Consider the following 20,872-nt stretch of genomic DNA (forward strand, 5'->3'; position numbering starts at 1 on the left):
TATATATAAGTGCATATGTGTGTGTATATATGTGTGTGTGTATATGTGTCTCTGCATATGTATATGTGTGTGTACATATATATATATATATATATATATATATATATATATATATATATATATATATAAGTGCATATGTGTGTATATATAACTTATGGGCTTTTAGAATTTTTTTATTTAAAGGGGTAATAGGTTGGAGTAAAACTTCTCATTACTTTTTATTACCCAGGTCCCCCACTAGTAAACTTTATGTGTAAAAAATAAGCTCAATTACTAAAATTTATTACAGGAGTAAAAGTTATACTGACATAACAAACACAAATAAATTTAAAATTTAATTACCCTTGTAACTATCACACTCCATTATCCTCGTACTAAACGCACCATAATAATGAATGACTGTTCTCCTTTACCTTTATGGAGAATGAGTTTTATTATGTAAAAAATTATTATACCCTTATTACAAGTAAAAATTATGAAACTTATACTCACTCTTTATTTACTAATAAACATAGAAAAATTTTATCTACACACCACTAATTTACTATCTTTACACAACTTTTAAATTTTTTTTTAATTTAGATAAATATCCTTGTATACAATGACATATTAATCATTAAACTTAAAATTTAAAATAAATAATTTTTACATATTAACCAATTAAAATTAAAAATACCGAATCTTCTAGGTCTCCTCTTCTAATAGGATTCTTCTTGAATTTTTCTCGAGCTTCTTCTTCAGAGGTTGCCGTTGGTAACTCAAGGCAATAGAATATAGTAGTAATATACATGTTCTCGTGCTTAATCTCTCGACTCTCTCTTCTTATCTCTTATTCTTCTTCATGATCTTGCACTCTCAAGTATTATTCCTTAATTTCATATCCTGTCTGTCTAAATTTATATATAGAAATTAATTTTTTTAATTGATAACTGATGGGTTTTTTGTATTTGAAAAATAGAGCACAAGTCCAGATTATGTAAAATCAAGTGTTAAATATGCCATGTTGGGTAGAGCATAGTTTGATTTAGCAAATTTGGCTTCAACCATGAAGTCCCGAGTTCAGAGGAAGCTTCCTGTTACATTATGCAGTGATGGGTTCGTTAGTGAAGCTAATCTTCTGGTGAGCGTATGCTTTATCGAGGTCAGGACCTCTAATGAGTCTGCATGAGCGGCACTAGCAATGTGCAGATCGGTAGGTAAGGGAGGGTGGGGTTGCATTGCGGTTTAGAGAGACTGTGTGTGTAAAGTGTAATCTTAACAAAAAAAATTTCTAATATTTTACAAATCAAGGGTATAGTCGTCTTTTCACTATATTTTGTGTGTATACTTATAACTTTTTGATGTAAACTTACCATGACTCAAAAAGTAATGTAAAGATAGTATATTAATTGTGTGTAGATAAAATTTCTCATAAACATAATCATGCTTACTTATACTCCTTGTCACACCCAGTTAACATTTATCTCACGCTTGATTCATTCACACTCAATCAATTATGAATCAAATACCCTGTTATTGTAGGTGAAGGAGGTGGAGAAGGATGGTTGGCTGGTGGCACTAATAATTATCATTAATACATAAATATTGATGATGATGATGATTGAGAGAAATATGACTTGGTGAGCATAAAAGTCGTCATATCTAGCAAAGAAGGGAAAGGGACATCTTTGGCATCCAAAGCTCGTGATGGACAAAGCTGATTGAGAATTGTATGTATTTACCAACTATTATTATTTGTCACACAACTGAAAAGGATGGGTTGGAGCGACCAACAAAGTGTAAATTGTCATACTATTGCTTGTAGTGTAAATTGTCACCACAGGCGCCCAACAAAGTCTAAATTTGCAAAAATCCTTTCTAATAACATCTTATCTGGTTTACTTAATACTTGCACGTTGTTTGAAAAGAGTAATTAATTGATATTGGTGGGGTCTCTGCACCACCATAAAAATAGTCGCAATTGTTAAAGCATGTCCAATGGGCACTTGATAACACATTTACAAGTGTTGAAAAGTGAACTTTATGAAAAATTTAGAGTGCTGGAGTTCTACAATGGAAGAAAATGAACACTTGAAAACACACTTTCTTGATAATGACACTAGAAATATAGGTTGTTGTTAAAAATGACACTTAAAATATGAAGTATGTATATAGTTGATGAATAGTGAAGAGAGATGATGAAAATGAAGAAAGAGATGATAAAAAGGAAGAGAGAGGTGATGAAAAGGAAGAGAGATGATGAAAAGTAAGAGAGAGAAAATAAAGAAGATGAGTATGAAGTGTTGATGAATAGTGTATATTGTGGGACCCACTCACCCAATTAAGTTATGCCACGTAGGAGAGAGTGGAATAGATAGAATGATTTTGAAGTGCTTGATACTGGAGTTGCTCTTATTGAATAATTTTTGAAGTTTCCTTGGTTGATATCACCTTCTTTTCTTTCTTCAACTTTGACTCTAAGAATCCATTTTCAATAAACATTTTTACGTAGCAAATTTCCAAGAACAAGTGACAAATTTATATCTTCCAATAACAAGGGACAAAGACGTACCCTATCTGCCTCTCCTAGCCTTCTGCAGTTACTCTTTAGGCCCACCATCGTAGGCTTTTTATTGGGCCTTCGATGTCTGAACCACGGCTCGAGCCCAAGAATATTAAGGCCGTTTGTCAAGCCCACTGGCGAAATTACAATGAATATTCCCTTTTTATTTTTATTTTTAATATGATTAATTACTGAATAAGGGCTCAGCTGAACGACAGCCATGGAAACAAGAGAGAGCTAAAACAAGTAACAGCCATCAAGACGGAAGTGATTTTTCAATGGAAGCCATAGTTCTTTATCCGTCTCCAGGTATTGGTCACCTGATATCCATGGTGGAGCTGGGCAAGCTCATATTGAGTCACTACCCATCCTTCACCATCAAAATTCTTCTCATAAACGTACCTTTCAACACCGGATCCACCGCCGATTACATCGCCTCCGTCTCCGCGGCCGTCCCTTCAATCGCCTTCCGCCAGCTTCCCACTATTTCTCTTCCTCGAGACCCTGCCTCCTACACTTCAATTGGAGTCATGGCGTCTGAGCTTCTCCGCTTCAACACTCCTCATGTCCATGACGAACTCCTTTCAATTTCTCAGATCTGCAATGTTAATGCCCTAATAATCGACTTGTTCTGTGCTCCTGTTCTTGGGATAGCCGCAAAACTTGGAATTCCAGCGTATCATTTCTTCACTTCTGGTGCTAGTTGCCTGGCTTTGTTTTTTCAACTTCCGGTAATTCATCAAAACACCATTAAGAGTTTCAAGGACCTGGAAGGTACTACTGTGGATCTTTCTTGTTTGCCCCCAGTTCCTTTGTCTCATATGCCAACACCGACGTTGGAAAGAAACACATTTGAATATGAAAGTTTTATAGATTGTACAGCTCATCTGAAGAAATCTGCAGGAATTATTGTTAACACGTTTGAATCTCTTGAACCAAAAGCCGTGAAAGCATTGGAGGATGGAGTTTGTGTTCCCGATGGTCCAACACCGTCGATTTTCTGCGTCGGACCACTGATTTCGACAAATCATCAAACGGGTGGTGGGCATGATAAAATGCGTGAATGCTTAACTTGGCTTAACACGCAACCGAATCGAAGCGTCGTGTTTCTGTGTTTTGGTAGCAGGGGCGTGTTTTCTAAGGAACAATTGGGGGAAATAGCAATTGGATTGGAGAGAAGTGGCCAAAGGTTCTTGTGGGTCGTACGCGATCCACCTTCCGATGTCAAAAGGGAGAGCATCCTTGTTCAATCCCTCGAGCCAGATTTGAATTCACTGCTACCAGATGGTTTTTTGGAACGTACCAAGGAAAGGGGATTGGTCATGGGCAGTTGGGCACCACAGCTACAGGTGCTAAATCATGAATCGGTCGGAGGTTTCGTGACTCATTGTGGGTGGAACTCGGCGCTGGAATCGATTTGTGCAGGTGTGCCAATGGTGGCATGGCCGCTCTATGCAGAGCAAAAGATCAACAAAATATTGCTGGTGGAGGAGTTGAAGCTGGCATTGCCAATGAATGAGTCGGAGAGTGGGTTGGTGAGTGCAATTGAGGTGGAGAAGCGAGTTAGAGATTTGATGGAGTCGGATCAAGGAAAATCAATGAAGGAACGAATGCTGGTCAAGATGAAGGAAGCACTAAAGGCTATGGGAGATGGTGGGTCGTCCAGGGTTGCATTGGCCGAACTGGTCGAGTCATGGAAGCAAGGATGAGTCGGTATGTATGGTGTTTCAATCTGTATATTTGATATATTGTCTCTTACTAGTTGTTCCTTAGTTTCTCTAATCGTAAGCATCCATTGCAATCACAGGCATGTAAGACATGCAATGGACTTAATTTGCAATTTGTCTTTTTGGGACGAACCATGAGACATTCACTGTAGGATCAGGTTTTAGTAATCCCTTCAAAAGTTTGGGCCTTGCGGTGGGAAACCAGTCCAAGAAAGTTTAATGGATATGAAATTTCGGATTTCTAATTCCCTGAAATGCTAATAATTATATCCCAGGTTAACGTAGGTTAAGTGAAGAAATCGACGTGATTTCCAAGTAAAGATCCAATTCAAACCAACAAAGATGTCATTTTTAAGGATAAAATCGTGCAGGAATTGGGTTTGGGGTGGACAATATTTCTTCTGTAACTATTGGTAAGTTTTTTCTTCTTTTTGGGTACATGGTTTTGAATTTTGGCTTGTTAATATTACTGATTGATGTTAACATGTAGAAAATTCTTTTGCTAGTAATGGGTTTCTATCAATATAGATATTCCGTTAAAACACTTTTTTCAATATAGATGGCCAAACAAGGCAATATAACCATCAACACATATTTGTTGACTAGACTTCATTAATTCACAATGCCCACGAACTTCAATTTCCAACCATCATGTGGATGAGAATTGATGAATAATTGATCGGTTGAACAATTTCAACAAAATGGACAACACGGTGGTGATATATATTATTATTATATTTGTAGACAAAACCAGCAGATGATTATAAAGATATATACAGTCTTCCTTCTCTGTGTGTCTTAGAATTAGCCATGAAGGACACCATAGCTCTGTATCCATCTCCAGGGAGAGGCCACTTGGTCTCCATGGTTGAACTAGGCAAGCTTATTGTAAAACATTACCCTTCATTCGCAATCACCGTCATAATCCCCTCCATACCCAACAAAGCCACCAACTACAGCCACTACACGGAGGCCGTCACCGCTGCGAACCCGAACATCACCTTCCTCCACCTCCCACCCATCTCGTTCCCTCTGGTAGTGACCGACGTTGTAGCATCTTTCTTCGAGCAGCCTCGCCTTAACAACCCCAACCTGCACCAAACCCTCGTGGACCTCTCCATGTCCGGTAATCTCAAAGCTTTCATGATCGATTTCTTTTGTAATGCTGCGTATGAAGTCTCAGATAGTCTTAACATCCCGACTTACTATTACCACACTTCTGGTGCGAGTGGTTTGTGTATGTTTCTTTACTTTCCTGCGATGGACAAGATCATTGATGCGAATGGCTGGAGAGAGCGTGACTTTGATATTGAAGTCCCCGGAATTCCAAAACTTCCAAAATCATACATGCCAGAGTCCGTGAGAAGTGGGTCTGGCAAAACCCACCAGTTTTTCATCGAAACTGCAATTCAGATGGCCAAATCTACTGGAATCATTGTTAATACATTCGAATCGCTTGAACAGAAGGCGGTCAAGGCCTTAGTTGATGGGTAAGCAGTGATTGTTCAATTAAGTAACTGAGATACAGAGTAGAAACTTATTTTCTATTAATTTTTGCGATCTTGATGACTCTACCAGGCAATGTGTACCAAATGTTCCGCCACTGTATTTCGTCGGTCCGGTGACCGCGACCGATGAGAGTAAAGAGAAGCACGAGTGCCTGAGTTGGCTCGATTCGCAACCGAGTCGGAGTGTGGTGTTTCTCTGTTTCGGTAGCATGGGAGTGTTCTCGGCGAAGCAATTGAAAGAAATGGCGATTGGTTTGGAACGGAGTGGGGTTGGATTTTTGTGGGTGGTTCGAAATCCTCCACCGGAGGAACATATGCGCAAATTTACTCCGACTGAGCCAAATCTGGACTCAATTTTGCCTGAAGGGTTCCTGGAAAGGACAAAGGAAAGGGGTTTAGTGGTGAAGGTATGGGCACCACAAGTTGAGGTACTGAGTCATGATTCAGTGGGTGGGTTCGTGAGTCACTGCGGGTGGAACTCGACTCTTGAAGCAGTGTCCGCCGGAGTACCTATGTTGGCTTGGCCTCTTTACGCGGAGCAGCATGTTAATGCGAAGGCTTTGGTGGAGGAAATCAAGGTGGCGTTGCCGGTGACGGAGGCGAAGGACGGGTTTGTTACCGCATCCGAGTTAGAGAAGCGAGTTACTGAATTGATGGACCCGGAGAAAGGTAAAGCCGTGCGAGAACGAGTTTTGGGCTTTAAAAACGATGCCGTATCTGCCAAAGGTGAGGAGGGTTCCTCACGTGTTGCCTTAGCCAAGTTAATTAGCGGGCTTGTTTAAACAAAAGTGTACCTAAGCTTGGGGGCTTAAGCCTTGAGCATGAATTAATATTCTCCCTTTTGAATTAGTTATTTAGCTTTTGTTTGTATGATTTTAATTAATTATCGTATCCCAAATGCTTAATACTTTTAATCCAAAAATAGTCGAAAACATAAGACTGAAACTAAACTTATGTTTAATTAATCCTAGAACACAAAAAATTTGAATCCATAAGAAAGAATAGTAATCTCAAATATTTTTATCAATCATTAAATCCTCTCATAAGAGGTTACAAGTCTACAACCCTTAATAAATAAACAGAAAAACTAAATACGAAGTAAATAAAGCAAACAGAAACAAAGGAAATCTCAAGAAATTATGATAGTGTCCAAAAATAATAAAATGTTAATTTGAAGGCTTAAACAGTTTGATCAAAAAATAATAGTATTAGCCTCGATGATTATGTCGAATGGAATCACTTGTAATTTTAGATCCGACAAAATGATATTCTTATAATAATCCATCAAGTGATTAGTTTTTGATTGGTTTTTTTAATTCTATTTTTAACAGAGAAATGTATAAATTTTGTAAGAAAAAATTGACCATTCAATTTGGTTTTGACAGCTACCTCATAAAGTGATGTGGAAACGTCAAATGAAGTTGTACAATAGGAGAAAAAACAAAGCATGGCAATCAATGTCAGGGACAAACTACAATTTTTTTTTTCCCCTTTCTACAAAGCTGTATTGTATTATAGGTAGCCACAATTTCTCTCTTTTGCTTTTGCGGATGGATATGGGATGAAGGTCGTCCATGGGATATATTTATGATGTATTTTTGTCCACGGGGGTCCATTGTTTTGTGCAAACATCATCCATGACGCAAATGCCATTTGTCTAATACTCGCTTTCTGATAAGAATTGCCGAATTGGATTCGGCGTCACTTTACAGTACGTGTTTACTTTCCGTATACTCCACGAGTTATTGGGGCAGCTGTACATTAAATTACAGCAACCCTGTAGTAATTTTGAACATTGATATTATTTTTAAAAATAATAAATAAATTATATATGTATAGTATTTTCTTCAACAAATCTAATCATGTATTTTTTTTAAAATAAAAATTAAATTTATTGAAAAAAAGACATATAAAGTATTAAGTTTATATCTAATGGTTCACAATTATTATATGTTTTTTATGTTGAATTTGATTTCTGTTTTGAATAAATGATACATCGTTGGATTTATATAAATGATCAAAATATAAATATATTTTTTTTGAAATTTTAAAAAATTTACTCGATACCATAATGGAATTGTAGTGGGGATTGCTGTAAAAAAACTATAGCAGCCCATAATAACTCGGGTGAGGGGGACTATTACCTGAAGTTTGGGACTTTCTAGAATCTTCATGTTTATTGACTATTGGGCCATTAACCATGAATTTTATTGGGCCAGAACGTGATTGGGCCTTTTTCCATAAGTTCGGAACGGGCAAGTAATGTTGGGCCTAGTTTTAAGTCCAAGCTCCAAAGTCAAGCATCCGCAGTTCCGCACCTTGCTTGTGTGATCCGTAGTTCAAGATGCTTGGCCCATCTATTAGTCAATGGGTTGGCCCACCGGAGAAAAATATTGACGCAAATGCCCCTTCCTCAATCACATCAAATCATTTAGATGATAGTCTAATTAGTAAATTTCTCTAGGGCCAAATCATATGAACTCTGAAGGTTTTGAGTTTAATTTCCATTGGGAGCAATACTTTTAGGGCACGCGTTGAGTTTTGACATAACTTACTTTGTTTTTAGGTGTAAATTTTATGTGCGCGCAAGCATGACGGCTCAAGTTTATATTCATATCGGATGTTCAAAAGGGAAAACTTGTATATCGTCAGTTCTCGGTTAAAAAATGTGGCTGATGCAAGCCAAGAATGGATTATTGTAACAAATTTTTTTTTCAACCAAATTTGTTTTGTACATGAATAAAGCGAGTTCATTGGAGAAAACCGGACTTTATAATGTACAAATGCGTATCCATGAAAGCACAAATAGAGAGAAAAATAAAAAGAAAAAGCCCTTTAATTATTACAAATTTTTATTGGGCTATTTTGGCATTGCCTAAGCCCAACAACAGAGAAAAAAAATTCAATACGAATCCACAGACAATGTGAGATAAGTGGGCCGTTCCTATACTGATATGGGCTTGAACTTTACATTTTGGTATTGAAGCAAATAGCATATAGTTTTTTTGTGCTAAATTTTGTTAAAAGAGTTCACTTTAGAGGTCATATGAAGCCCAATTAAGCCCACATATAGATGATAAGGAACACTGAATGGACAACTGTGTCACGGTCGTTATATTTTCCCGTGCCACGTGCTCCTTCCCCGTTTTCCGTTATTTCCCCTCAACATTAGGCTTGGTATGCAAAGCTCAGGTTCGCGTAACCTAACCTTTCAACGGCCTCGATTTCATCGCGGTCTCGCATCCACCTCTCAAAAACCTCACACTCGTAGCTCAAGAGATAAGCTCCGTATCACTCGCTCAGACTACTCTTCCTTCTCTCATTCGATCCCCTGTTGTTCTTTCGCTGCGGCTTTCTATGGCGGAGCCAGAGCATCCTGGTGAGAATGAAAAGGTTGCTGAATCTCTGATGGAGAAGATCAGCGAGAAGATCCACGGTCATGATTCGTCTTCGTCGTCTTCAGATTCCGATGATGACAAGCCATTACCCGCTGACTCTGTCAAGGCCAAGATTTATCGGCTCTTCGGGAGGGAGAAGCCCGTGCACAAGGTCTTCGGCGGTGGAAAACGTATTCTACCTCTCATTCCTCTCTCTATCTAAACACACGCACATACACACCAATATGTAATGATATAAATTGATAGACGTTTCACCAATTAGATCGTATAAGTAGTGTTCGGCTCAGTTTGCGTCTTAGATCTTCGTCTTTTTTATTTGGAATTCACGCAGTCCGGAACGGCATCTGGCAGTAGGTCATATTGGTTATGAGTTCAGATGATTTGAGATCTGATTGTGAAATACTTGTTGTTGTGGTAAAAATCAGCCTAAATGTTGTTTTGCTAATGACGAAGACGACTGCAGTGATTTGATCTAGTTGAGAAGTCCGTTTCGTAAATTGTATAATGCTCGATAACTTAACTGCTTGCATTTGAATTTTTTCAGTTCCCATTTTTCATGCTACAATATTTGATCCTCGGGTTAATTGAGATTGGAGACCATTTTTGTTTTCTTGATCTTCTTCCTCTGTAATTTGCTGGATTTAATGCCCTGTTTTCATATTGTCGTGCTTCTTAGGGTTTATGCTGTTGATGTATTTTGGGGATTATTGGGGATTGAATTTAGCTTAGGTTACCTGATATTGCAATTTGGATTTGGATTTGATAGCTTTGTTAACATTCCCTTGCTTGTACTTACTTCGGAGGGATCTTCTCTTAGCATTATTTGGCAATGACACAATATGCTACCTTGTTAATTTGTCCCTGTTGAGTGCTTTGGTTCTATTATTTCATCAATCCATTTGATTTCTGTTCCATTTTAAAGATTATATTATATGATAAAAGTTTGCAGTGTGTGAATGCTGTCAGAAACTTTATTTTGAAACTTCATTTGGAAACAAGTCCTTTTTCAGAGTCTCTAAAATTCCCATGAACATTTCTTGCACTTCATTTTCATAGATCATAAATTATTTTCTATTCATCGTTGCCTTATCTCATGTTGTCTTATGTTAATCCTTTGCCACAGCTGCTGATGTTTTCCTGTGGAGAAACAAGAAAATATCTGCAAGTGTGCTTGGTGGTGCTACTGCACTGTGGGTTCTTTTTGAATTGCTAGAATACCACCTAATCACTCTTGTCTGCCATGTTTTGATACTCGCTCTTGCTATCTTTTTCTTGTGGTCTAACGCATCTACCTTTATCAATAAGTAAGATGTTCTGTCGTTATCATATTTCAGCTTTTAATTATATCATTTATGTAGTGTTAACTCCACTGAGTTGCTGAACTAGGTCTCCACCACACATCCCAGAGGTTTCACTGCCTGAGAAGTGCGTCCTTGAAGTTGCCTCTGCTATCAGATTTGAAATCAACCGTGCATTGGCTGTTGTTCGAGATATTGCATCTGGGAGAGATTTGAAGAAGTTCCTTATCGTATGTTGATTTCTCATATTTATACTGCCTAGCTTCACTTTTATTCCTAGGTAGTTTACATAGACAATTGAATGCAAAGAAACCCTAGAATTCATAGTATTACGCACTTGCAACTATGTGTGTGCTTTGTGTGAACATGTTCTCTCCTATTCTTTCTGTTTTACTCTGAAATTGCACTGGTACGCCCTTTTGTGCAGACTTAGCCATAGTGAAAGTATTGTTCTTCTTGCTCTCAGGTTGTTACTGGGCTATGGATTTTGTCCCTTGTGGGGAGCTCCTTTAACTTCTTGACCTTGTTCTACATATGTAAGTAATTCAATGAATCAGCAGTATTTGTTCTGTGTATGTATGTTTGTGCGTCTCATTTATGGCTTTTTAACTAACGATGGTTGTTCAAAACAGCCTTTGTTCTTCTGCACACTGTGCCAGTGCTGTATGAGAAATATGAGGATGAGGTTGATGCATTTGCAGAAAAAGCAATGATTGAGATCAGGAAACAGTATGCAGTGTTTGATGCAAAGGTCTTGAGTAAGATTCCAAAAGGACCCTTGAAGGACAAGAAGAAGGACTAGATATTATATACGGGGGTAGTACCTATTAGGTTTTGTTGGCACCTGTAGCTATTTTGTTATGGTGGTGTTCTGGCTTGTCCATTTGAATCCCTCTTCTATATCGTCGTTCTGAACTTTTTTGCATTTGTAGATAGATATGGCACTCGGTGTCACAGTTACTCTTTATATTCCTATGAAATGCAGCATGGATTGATCGTCTTGCTGCGGTAATATTTGATTCGAAAGTACCTGCTCTGTTTTGTTCTTAATAATCAGCAAACATTCCAGACAGATGGTATTGTTCCATCCGTGGATGCTTCTACACGGATCTATCTCTAGTCGAGGCCCCCTGCTTAATTGCAATGGCCATCACAAATATCCATATCCAGTGTGTCTCGTTGTATGTGCTTAAAATTACAGGGAAACTATGACTACTACTACAGGGGCACTTCATCCAACCATCTCCCACTGGCGTCGGGTTAGTTTATCCAATTGGCGGATGCTAGTTGTTAGCGTCATACATACAGAACCGAATAGATGGTGGGCAACGAAAGATTATCAGCTGAACTTTGATCAACAAATCCCAAGTTATTTTCGTTATTGTGTTCCTATCAATACTCGATATAATGAATCACCTCTGGTAGTATGAAGAACTACTTGCCAGTGTAGCTGATAAACAAATTTACATCTAGGGACCAAGCTGCAAACACTCCAATCATTCTTTCTTGGGGAAAGGTCCAAGGATATAAAGCCCCTCTTAAGTCTCAACTGATACTCTTACCAAGACCTTCACCAAGTAATCACCTCTATGAAACTGGAGGCTCTTAATACATACATCTGTACAATTCTAGGATGAAAATTCAGTATCTAAAACATCTTAGGGAAAAAACAAGGGGTGCAAATGCCCTCCATGTTTCCCTAGAGAAGATACTTATGCAGGAGTCTAGTGTGCCTCGGATAGGCCCATAATCCGGAGATTGGCTCGTCGTCTGATTCACTATCACTATCTGAGGAAGATGTGATTGAGAATGAAATGCCAATTAGGTACTCGGCAACCTGAAAATAATAAATGCATGAAATTATCAGTAAAGAAGATAAAAAAAGAAAAAACAGGAACAATGTCAATGCTGCAGGAACATTTATAAAGATGAAAACAATAAGAACAGAGAGAATATGGTGTCAAACAGCATGCAGAAGTACATCCACTCTACAGAGAAATTCCACAATTACAAGTGCTTACAAATTAGCTCCTTCAATAAAATTTTCAGAAATACTACAAAGTTTTATTGTAATTGGTAGAATTCCTTTTATACGAAAAAAAAAGAAAGAAAGAAGAGAAGTGAAGCAGATACCTGGCGAGATGATAAAGGCTTAATTTTATGATTGTCAGCTTGTGATCCAGAGCGCTCCCTGGAACATTTCATATTATTGACCCAGACTATTGCATTACAGCGACTGCAGTATCCCCTATTAGACGTGAATTTCTCACGTGAATTGCCTGAAATTCACACATATAACGAAGGTCAGTTTTAGAGTTTATCAAAGCAATTCATGCTCGTAAGTGCAGTGCATGCGTGTGCCTGTCCATGTGTACCTAGTAGCTACTTGCTGGTCATCTTTTTCAATGAAAGGCAAACCGAGAAAATGTTTTATTTACACGACTAACAGTAAATGTAAATCTATGTCAAAAGAAGATATCTGAAGTCAAGAAATGTTCAACATGTGTAGCATTCTCCGAGATGCGAGATCAGCATTACCTATATATGCTCTTTTAAAAGTCTCTTTCCAATTAATACTGGTTCCAGTAGTTGCATCATCCATTGAATTTGTAAACAGCTTAGCAACAACCATTCTATCCCTTTGCTGCCCCTTAGCTGTTGAGCAACCTTCAGAATTACCAAAGAATACATCATACTGTGACTTCCACAGATTGTTGTCGCTTGCTGCAGAATTCCATAACCTTACAATAGAGCAACAGGAAATCATTAAGCTAAGAAGAACAACATATCTAGGAAAACTGTGCTGTAATGATTACCATACATACGAGAGCAGACTTAGTTGCGTATCATGAAAAAATGCAACTGCTTCAATGGTTTAAATCATAGCCATTCATTTCGTAATTTCTTTCTATCTTTGTTTACTTTATTTTTCATTTCATGATTCTTTTCTTATGGTTGCGTGAGGAAGGGAATTGAGTACTGGGGAAAGAAACATACTTGTGAAATGGCATAATGGTCATGAACATAAACGTGCATGGTGGATGGCAAGAAAAATTACCAGCAGACTTGCCCAACAGAGACTAAAGACTGCAAGTCGAGGAGACTGAAGATGTGTATGATCACATCCTCTGGCAATTGGGCGGTATCTGAAAGGATGCAAGGAAAGAAATATAACTAGCAAATAATGGGGGAAATTGTCTTTAGTTGGAGCCTTTTGTTGATTAAAGTTTACCCTTTTCTTCCCGCTTGGCTTTAGAGCGTCTTTTATGAGAAATCATTGCTTGCTTGAATTCTGCAACAGCCAAGTTCCTTTTCTGCTTCGGTAATGAAGCCTTTGCACTCTGGAAGAGGAGATGAGCCGCGAAAACGGCATTGCTTGCCTGCATTCTAGTTTTAATTGAACTATCATAAACATTTGGAAACTCCATCAACAAACAATGCAACAGAAAAAAGAGAAGGATGTCGACTTATATTGAATGGTTGAATATTACACTATATTTCCTATTCACAAACAAGAGTCACCAAGTAATGCACTTTTGATGAAGAATTTGTAAATGGAAGATTTCGTTGTCAGGATACCAATAATGAGATGCATTTGTTTCCCAGACACAGAAGGCTGTTCATGTATGATTGTCTATTGAAGACCTTTCCCCCCACGAACGTTGATCATGGATATGTGTTTTCTCCTTCCCAATTATTTTACATGATTAGGTGGTTTTGACATTAAACATTATACAAACAGGTTCAAAACTGCTAACATATGAACAACGGAGCAAGTTCCATAGAGTTTTGAATGCTTCCAAGTAAGAACAAGTTATAAAAAGCAAGAAAGAACACAATTCCTTCATTCAATAGCACATAATTCCTTCATTCAATAGCATTAAAAAACCACACAAAAAGCATAATTCCTTGATTAATAGGACATAATTCATTCACAGTTCCAGGGAATCCCACAATTCCTTCATTCAATAGCACATAAATCAATAACCATTACAAAACGCAAAAGCAAGAAATCAACATCGCAGCTTGTGCTGAATTGTTAGGGAATCAGTCAATCACCGAAAAACAATCATTGATCAACAAAAAACACAATACTTACCGGGAGAGAATCGTGAACAATAATACGAATTGCGAACATAAGATTCACAAAGAGAGGACAATCAATGATACGGAAAGGTAAGAAACTACATACTCTGGAAGGAGATGAAAGGCGGCTAGGGTATCTTGGAAGACGAGGCACTGGAGATCCTTAGGAAGCTTATTGTAAGCAACTCTGAGAATCAAACTAAGCTCTTTGCAGGCAATTGGGTATCGGTGAATTCTCAGGAGAGCCTCCCTCAAGCCTAGCTTCTGGTAACTATGCAATGCAATCGACATTTTCTGCTTTGCAGAGACGCGAAGATCATATGCTCGATGCCATGGATCAAGAAGAGGAGGCGGTGACGATGGCAATGAAGGCCAGCAACTAACGACGACCGGCTGCAACTGAGTCGTGTATAAAGTATAAACGAAGTCGATTGATGCATAAATGGGCCTGGACAAGGAGATATATGAATGGGCCTCGTCTGGTCCAATAAACTCAACACATTGAATTGGGCCAAGCCATTGGTCTTCAAATGAACTGGGCCTAGAGATATCCAAATGGGCCTCGTCTGGTCCCTTGAACCCATGGCTGACCGACTGAATGCTAATTGGACTGTAAACATAGGCCGTTGATCCATAAATGGGCTTGCTCAGGAAATATCCAAAAGGGCGTCATCATCTGGTCCAATGAACCCAACGTATTCAAGTGGGCCATGCCCGCAAGGATAAACAGAGGTCATCGATCCCTTAATCTTATATATTGCATGAATCAAGTCCAGTTGACGTAATATTAACTTTGATATTATATATATATATATATATATATATATATACGAATTCTCACATGCACATCTTGATTCAAATATTGTTTGCAAGGGCTAATGAGTCGTAATGTAACTAGGAAGCAGAAGAAGAATAACAAAATACATCAAGATCCACAAAGGAGAGGAGCCAAATCATATAACTTAGCTGCTGATTCAACACAAGTTTTCGTATTAAATTTGGAATCTTCAATCTAGACTAGAAAACTTGCTTCAACTCTGCCAGATATAGGCCAGTGCATTGCAGATGTTTGAAAATCCATACTAGGTAAAGGCCACTTCATTATAGATGCCCCTCGAGCTAACGCGGCAATGTGACATAGGAATATTTCATGCACCAACTCCACAAGCATGTCAACCCTTTTCAATTCAGTTTCCTGCGACATCCATCAGAAATGAGATTGTGGTTAAGACTTAAGACAAGTAAAAGGTAGTGTCCTAAAAGAAGACATTTACCTTGTGGCGTTCTTCAAAGTTCACAAAACTGCGGTACATTTCTCTTATGCTTGCAATGCAACGCTTCATCTCGACATCTTCCGCATTTTCGCCCCAAATGGACATGTCTTTTTTCTTTATAAAATTGTTCCAACCATCTCTCTTCCATCTCTCATCTGCCCAAAAGCACATTGTAACAAACAACATATTTTTCAGATCCATCGAAGAGTTCATATAAGCGCTCAATCAATTCCATGCGCTCAACCTTCGATGCAAACACCACATTGTAATACCATTCAGTAGGAAGTCTGCAATTCAAATGATTAATGCCCGAGTTTTAAGCAAATAAAACATAAATAGGATTGTTGAAAGAAAATCTCTAAAATGGCAAGAAGAAAGAGAGAAACATACACCAATCAAAAGCAACATTCAAGGTTTTGACAGTGGCCCCATTTGGATAAGCATTTTTAGTAGCATTTATACTTGCTAGTATAAATGCTACTGTCTTACCAACCGGGTTTTTTTGACACGTAATCCGAGAGATTTTTACTTAGCATTTTATGCTACTTTTGACATACTACTTGTATGAAGCATTTTAGTAGCATTTCACCATCAAAAGTCAACATTGTCCCATTAATTTTTTTTATTCCAGTTATACCCTCACTTCATGTGTTATTATAAATTAATTAATAAATAAATAAATTTATTGATACTATAAAATATTTATCATTTAATATATATTACTCAGTAAAAATGTTACTGATATGGATTTAATTGCAAGCGCACAAATCGCACAAGTAATAAAGAGATGAGTAAATTATCATTTCCACTAAGGATGTGTTGGCAATCAAGATCAATGTCAAACTAGTAACAACTATGCAAATTGGGGAAACGGATTCGAGATTGATTTTGTTTTTAAACTAAACTAAAGCAAAAGAACAAAGACAAATCAAACACAAGTATGAAATCAAGGATGGAAAGCACTAAGGTACTTAACGTCACCTCACCTATCCAATTCAATTCCCTTGGTCCCTTAATCCCTAATTCCTCTCTCTATAATAACAATCGATTTCCCAACCTATTCAATGTTCTATTCCTAGATACATCAAACATATTTTCAACATAAATCCCTGTTATTCCTAACAATCGGATTAATATATCAAAAACTCATTAACAACTATGGAAATCATTTAGCAATTGCATAAGTCACAGACCTATATTCCTATGGTTCATGCACCCTATGTCATCTATGGCTTGAGGCAAACCCTAGATATCTCCTTCTGGTCTCAATCTAGGCAACAAATCAATTGAATGATGGCCAAACATTCAAAAGCATTAATGACACCCATAGACAATCAAGAGAGAGAGAGAAATCAAGAAATAAGGAAACCAAGTTTATTAAATCTTCAAGGTTTGGTTACATTAAGTCCCTAGTAAATAATCTAGCCACTCATGGAAGCAAAATACATCTGTCAAAGATATCAACAAAATCTTTGATATCTTTGAAATTTATCTTTGACAATATCCACTCTTGACCAACCTGCTGATCTCTTCACCAAGCCACTCCTGCCAGGTCGTTTCAGAGACTTAGTTTCCAAACTCAAGCTTACTTCTACTGCACCAACTTGAGTTTGAGGGGGGATGTCAAAGATATCAACAACATCTTTGATTTACTTTATTGACATTATTTTTCTTACTTTTCCTTTCTAACGCCTATATAAAGGCATGTTGTACACAATCAACATATAGTGAAAAATACAGATCTTTTACTTCTCTAGAAAAAAAAAATGTCAAAGATATCAACAAAATCTTTGATATCTTTAACAAATGAACAAAATCTTTCAATTTGTCAAAGATATCTACAAAATATCAATGATATCTTTGACAAATCAACAAAATCTTTGAATTTGTCAAAGATATCAACAACATCTTTGATTTACTTATTGACATTATTTTTCTTACTTTTCCTTTCTAACGCCTATATAAAGGCATGTTGTACACAATCAACATATAGTGAAAAATACAGATTTTTTACTTCTCTAACATATCCTTTCACTTTTCTAACATGGTATCGGAGCCACTCCTGTTGTGGCACTCCAGAGTAGTGTACGTACTACCATTGATACAGCACATATTATTACAGCCTTGGTCCAACACTCCTTAGGTGGGATCTTGGTTTTGGGTCCGTCCCCAGTCGGTTGCGGTCTCCTTTGAGATGTTCTTCTCTTTTCTTGAGTTTTGGTGTCCTCCGTGGCGGTGCTCCTTCCGCCGTTAGTCATGCTCTTCCAGGGGTACTCCTTTGCTCGGACCCCTAGCTAGACCCGATTGCTTCTTCTGCCTTTTCATCAGTTTGAGCATGGTTCCTCGCAGTTCGTTCCTTTGGCCTCCTGCTGCCGTATGGTGGTGTCCATGTTTCTGGCTGCTTTTCCCTGCTGTTTCTACCATCGCTCTTGGTGCTAAGATCTCGGTCCTCTCTTGGAGTCCTTTTACTGCGTTTTTAAGGCTTCTCTAGAGATGGGTCCCTTCTCGGAGTTTTGCTGCTGTTAATCTTACTATTTGCCCTCTTTGGTCCCATTCCGGATTTCTGCGTGCAGTCTTGGTGTTCCTTTGTCTGCTCTCTTGGGTTCCCATGTGGATTTTTTCTTGCTTTTTGGTAGCCTCGATTCTCAGAGCTGGATTCCCATCCTTTTGTGTTTGGGTTTTGGTGCGTGTCGCTGGACTGCTCCTTTTTTGGCTTCTCGGTTTGTTGGTTTCTTTCTATTCAATTCTGTCAAAGATATCAACAAAATCTTTGATATCTTTGAAATTTATCTTTGACAATATCCACTCTTGACCAACCTGCTGATCTCTTCACCAAGCCACTCCTGCCAGGTCGTTTCAGAGACTTAGTTTCCAAACTCAAGCTTACTTCTACTGCACCAACTTGAGTTTGAGGGGGGATGTCAAAGATATCAACAAAATCTTTGATATCTTTGACAAATGAACAAAATCTTTCAATTTGTCAAAGATATCTACAAAATATCAATGATATCTTTGACAAATCAACAAAATCTTTGAATTTGTCAAAGATATCAACAACATCTTTGATTTACTTTATTGACATTATTTTTCTTACTTTTCCTTTCTAACGCCTATATAAAGGCATGTTGTACACAATCAACATATAATGAAAAATACATATTTTTTACTTCTCTAACATATCCTTTCACTTTTCTAACAACATCATTAAACAAAGGAAATCAACCATATAAACTAGGATAGAAAAGGAGAGAGAAAACCCCCTTGTAAACCCTCTTCTTCTCCAAACTCCAATGGTGGCTCCAAGCTCTCCAATGGTGGTAGAATGAAAAACCCTCTTCTTCTTACACATGTTCTTAGGAACATCAAAAGGGCATGATTTTGAGCAATTGTTAAAATCTGACCAAAAAAGAGAGTACAGATCTTGAGGAGAGAAAAGGAGCACTCACAATAGAATCATCTACTGCTCACCCTTTTAGTGCACCATACAATAATCATTTAATCTAAGGCCACGGCAAGTAGAATGCTTATAAAATCTTTTTTTAAGTCATGAAAATTATTGATTTATTTCCAAAAACATTTACCAACCTCTTACACTGTTTTGATTGCGGAAACTATTAATCTAAATTTCAAAGTCCATTCTAGTCAATTAAAGTTAATTCACAGTGAAAGCAGTATCATTGAAATCGGGATTTTACAAAAGATATAGGGGAGGCCGACAAGATCACTTCGTAAAATCACATTGTAAAATCGCAAGCAAAATACGATTTTTAATACAATTCGGATTGTTTTACGTACCTAGTAGTATATACTTTCATATAAGGCTTTAAATCCATATTTTTACAACCGTCAGTGAAAGTCTTCAAGAAAAGATCAAATTCTGCTTCCGGACCAGCCCCAATACGAGATCGACTCATGATCTCCAGCAAAAGAGTCTTCAACTTTGTGCGTACCCGAAGGTCATCAATTTGATACTCACCTGCACCCACCTCGTTAAAAGCTTGCACATAAGGGCATCAAAAACAACTAGAGATGTTAGAAACAACTGACCTTGTACATCAAATCTCGCAAACTTGGGCACCAATTCAATGGTATAAACATCATAGGAACACAAAAATATCTCCTCCTCTATGAAAATAGAGTCAACCTCAAAACGACACCTCACTTGAGATGCCAAGAGGAGCAAAGCAGATGAAATTATATCCCTAAATGGAAATGAGAGATTTTTGAGAGAGACCGGATTAAGAGAAGATGAAAAAGCAAAAGTAATGCAATAAAACTAACCTTATCACAGATTTAAAATAATCTGTTATGAATAAAGTATTTGGTTTATTGAGTTTGCCTTTGGATATGGATGTTTCCAAGGAACACCCTTCTGTGACTAAAGCAAGATACCACAAGAACTATCTCCTTTCACTTGAAGGGGTCTTATCAGGACAGGGGCAAAGACCAAAAATACTTTTCCATAAAGCCCTTATCACCAAAAGTGCTTGCTCCAACGTTTCAAACCTTCGAACCTGACAAATTTTCAAGAATCCTCCTCTGCCATGAACACGATATACATGATCTTCGATGTCATGCTTGATGCAACTTTCAGCCTCAAAATCATAACTAAACCTCATTTCAAGCCGTAATCCAAGATGGGCGAAAAGAAACACATTTTATGTAACTGAATACTAAGACTCGAAACTGATTTTACCAAATATCCAAACAGAGCTAAAACGATGGCAGCAGCTGCTAGTGATGGTAACAGCTGCCTGTGCTGGCAGCAAGGCTGCCGGTGTCCTTCGTTTCTTCATATGTTTTTACAAAAAAAATCCTAGCCTCCTTCAAACCGGAGTTCACAATCTAAAAATTTGATTTACAAAAATTCCTACTCCTTTATTCGGAGTGAACAATTCTAAAATCAAAATTTAAAAAAAAAAAAAAACTAGACCATGATAGCCAGAATTTCAGTCTGCAAAAACAAGTTAGCAATAACACCAAAAAACATAGATTATGCTAACAAATTAAATTTGACAAATTTTTGATTTTGTTTAGCA

At 37.6% G+C, this 20,872-nt stretch overlaps 3 protein-coding genes and 1 long non-coding RNA gene across 4 annotated transcripts; 2 read left to right on the forward strand and 2 right to left on the reverse strand.

Moving 5' to 3' along the window:
• Positions 1-2,747: 2,747 nt before the first annotated feature.
• Positions 2,748-6,668, forward strand: LOC119985595. The gene is made up of 4 exons (XM_038829887.1): positions 2,748-4,250; positions 4,350-4,353; positions 5,014-5,759; positions 5,848-6,668. Exons 1-4 carry the CDS (start codon positions 2,821-2,823, stop codon positions 6,557-6,559), a joined length of 2,892 nt encoding a protein of 963 aa, XP_038685815.1. The 5' UTR covers positions 2,748-2,820; the 3' UTR covers positions 6,560-6,668.
• A 2,301-nt stretch (positions 6,669-8,969) lies between these two features.
• On the forward strand, positions 8,970-11,545 carry LOC119985754 (reticulon-like protein B1). Its single transcript, XM_038830132.1, has 5 exons — positions 8,970-9,345; positions 10,299-10,479; positions 10,562-10,703; positions 10,940-11,009; positions 11,106-11,545. Exons 1-5 carry the CDS (start codon positions 9,135-9,137, stop codon positions 11,273-11,275), a joined length of 774 nt encoding a protein of 257 aa, XP_038686060.1. The 5' UTR covers positions 8,970-9,134; the 3' UTR covers positions 11,276-11,545.
• A 245-nt stretch (positions 11,546-11,790) lies between these two features.
• LOC119985753 (F-box protein At5g52880) lies at positions 11,791-15,245 on the reverse strand. The gene is made up of 6 exons (XM_038830131.1): positions 14,666-15,245; positions 13,706-13,860; positions 13,532-13,619; positions 13,012-13,214; positions 12,607-12,752; positions 11,791-12,310 (listed from the first exon to the last, which is right to left on the reverse strand). Exons 1-6 carry the CDS (start codon positions 14,848-14,850, stop codon positions 12,173-12,175), a joined length of 915 nt encoding a protein of 304 aa, XP_038686059.1. The 5' UTR covers positions 14,851-15,245; the 3' UTR covers positions 11,791-12,172.
• Positions 15,246-15,998: 753 nt separating this feature from the next.
• Positions 15,999-20,551, reverse strand: LOC119985765. Its single transcript, XR_005465136.1, has 4 exons — positions 20,115-20,551; positions 19,881-20,035; positions 19,629-19,809; positions 15,999-16,120 (listed from the first exon to the last, which is right to left on the reverse strand). It is a non-coding gene; the product is annotated as an uncharacterized LOC119985765 (long non-coding RNA).
• Positions 20,552-20,872: the final 321 nt, after the last annotated feature.

This window comes from Tripterygium wilfordii, chromosome 19 (genome assembly GCF_013401445.1).
Source record: "Tripterygium wilfordii isolate XIE 37 chromosome 19, ASM1340144v1, whole genome shotgun sequence".
Taxonomy (NCBI): domain Eukaryota; kingdom Viridiplantae; phylum Streptophyta; class Magnoliopsida; order Celastrales; family Celastraceae; genus Tripterygium; species Tripterygium wilfordii.

Excerpts from the sequence above, each read along its gene's own strand:
- LOC119985595 (XM_038829887.1), top strand. The coding sequence starts at position 2,821 with ATGGAAGCCATAGTTCTTTATCCGTCTCCAGGTATTGGTCACCTGATA. Across the intron at positions 5,760-5,847 it reads GTCAAGGCCTTAGTTGATGG|GCAATGTGTACCAAATGTTC; the intron begins GTAAGCAGTGAT and ends TGACTCTACCAG.
- LOC119985754 (XM_038830132.1), top strand. The coding sequence starts at position 9,135 with ATGGCGGAGCCAGAGCATCCTGGTGAGAATGAAAAGGTTGCTGAATCT. Across the intron at positions 9,346-10,298 it reads GGTCTTCGGCGGTGGAAAAC|CTGCTGATGTTTTCCTGTGG; the intron begins GTATTCTACCTC and ends CCTTTGCCACAG. Across the intron at positions 10,480-10,561 it reads GCATCTACCTTTATCAATAA|GTCTCCACCACACATCCCAG; the intron begins GTAAGATGTTCT and ends TTGCTGAACTAG.
- LOC119985753 (XM_038830131.1), bottom strand. The coding sequence starts at position 14,850 with ATGTCGATTGCATTGCATAGTTACCAGAAGCTAGGCTTGAGGGAGGCT. Across the intron at positions 13,861-14,665 it reads GCCTTTCATCTCCTTCCAGA|AATGCAGGCAAGCAATGCCG; the intron begins GTATGTAGTTTC and ends AATTAAAACTAG. Across the intron at positions 13,215-13,531 it reads TCTGTTGGGCAAGTCTGCTG|GTTATGGAATTCTGCAGCAA; the intron begins GTAATTTTTCTT and ends CTCTATTGTAAG.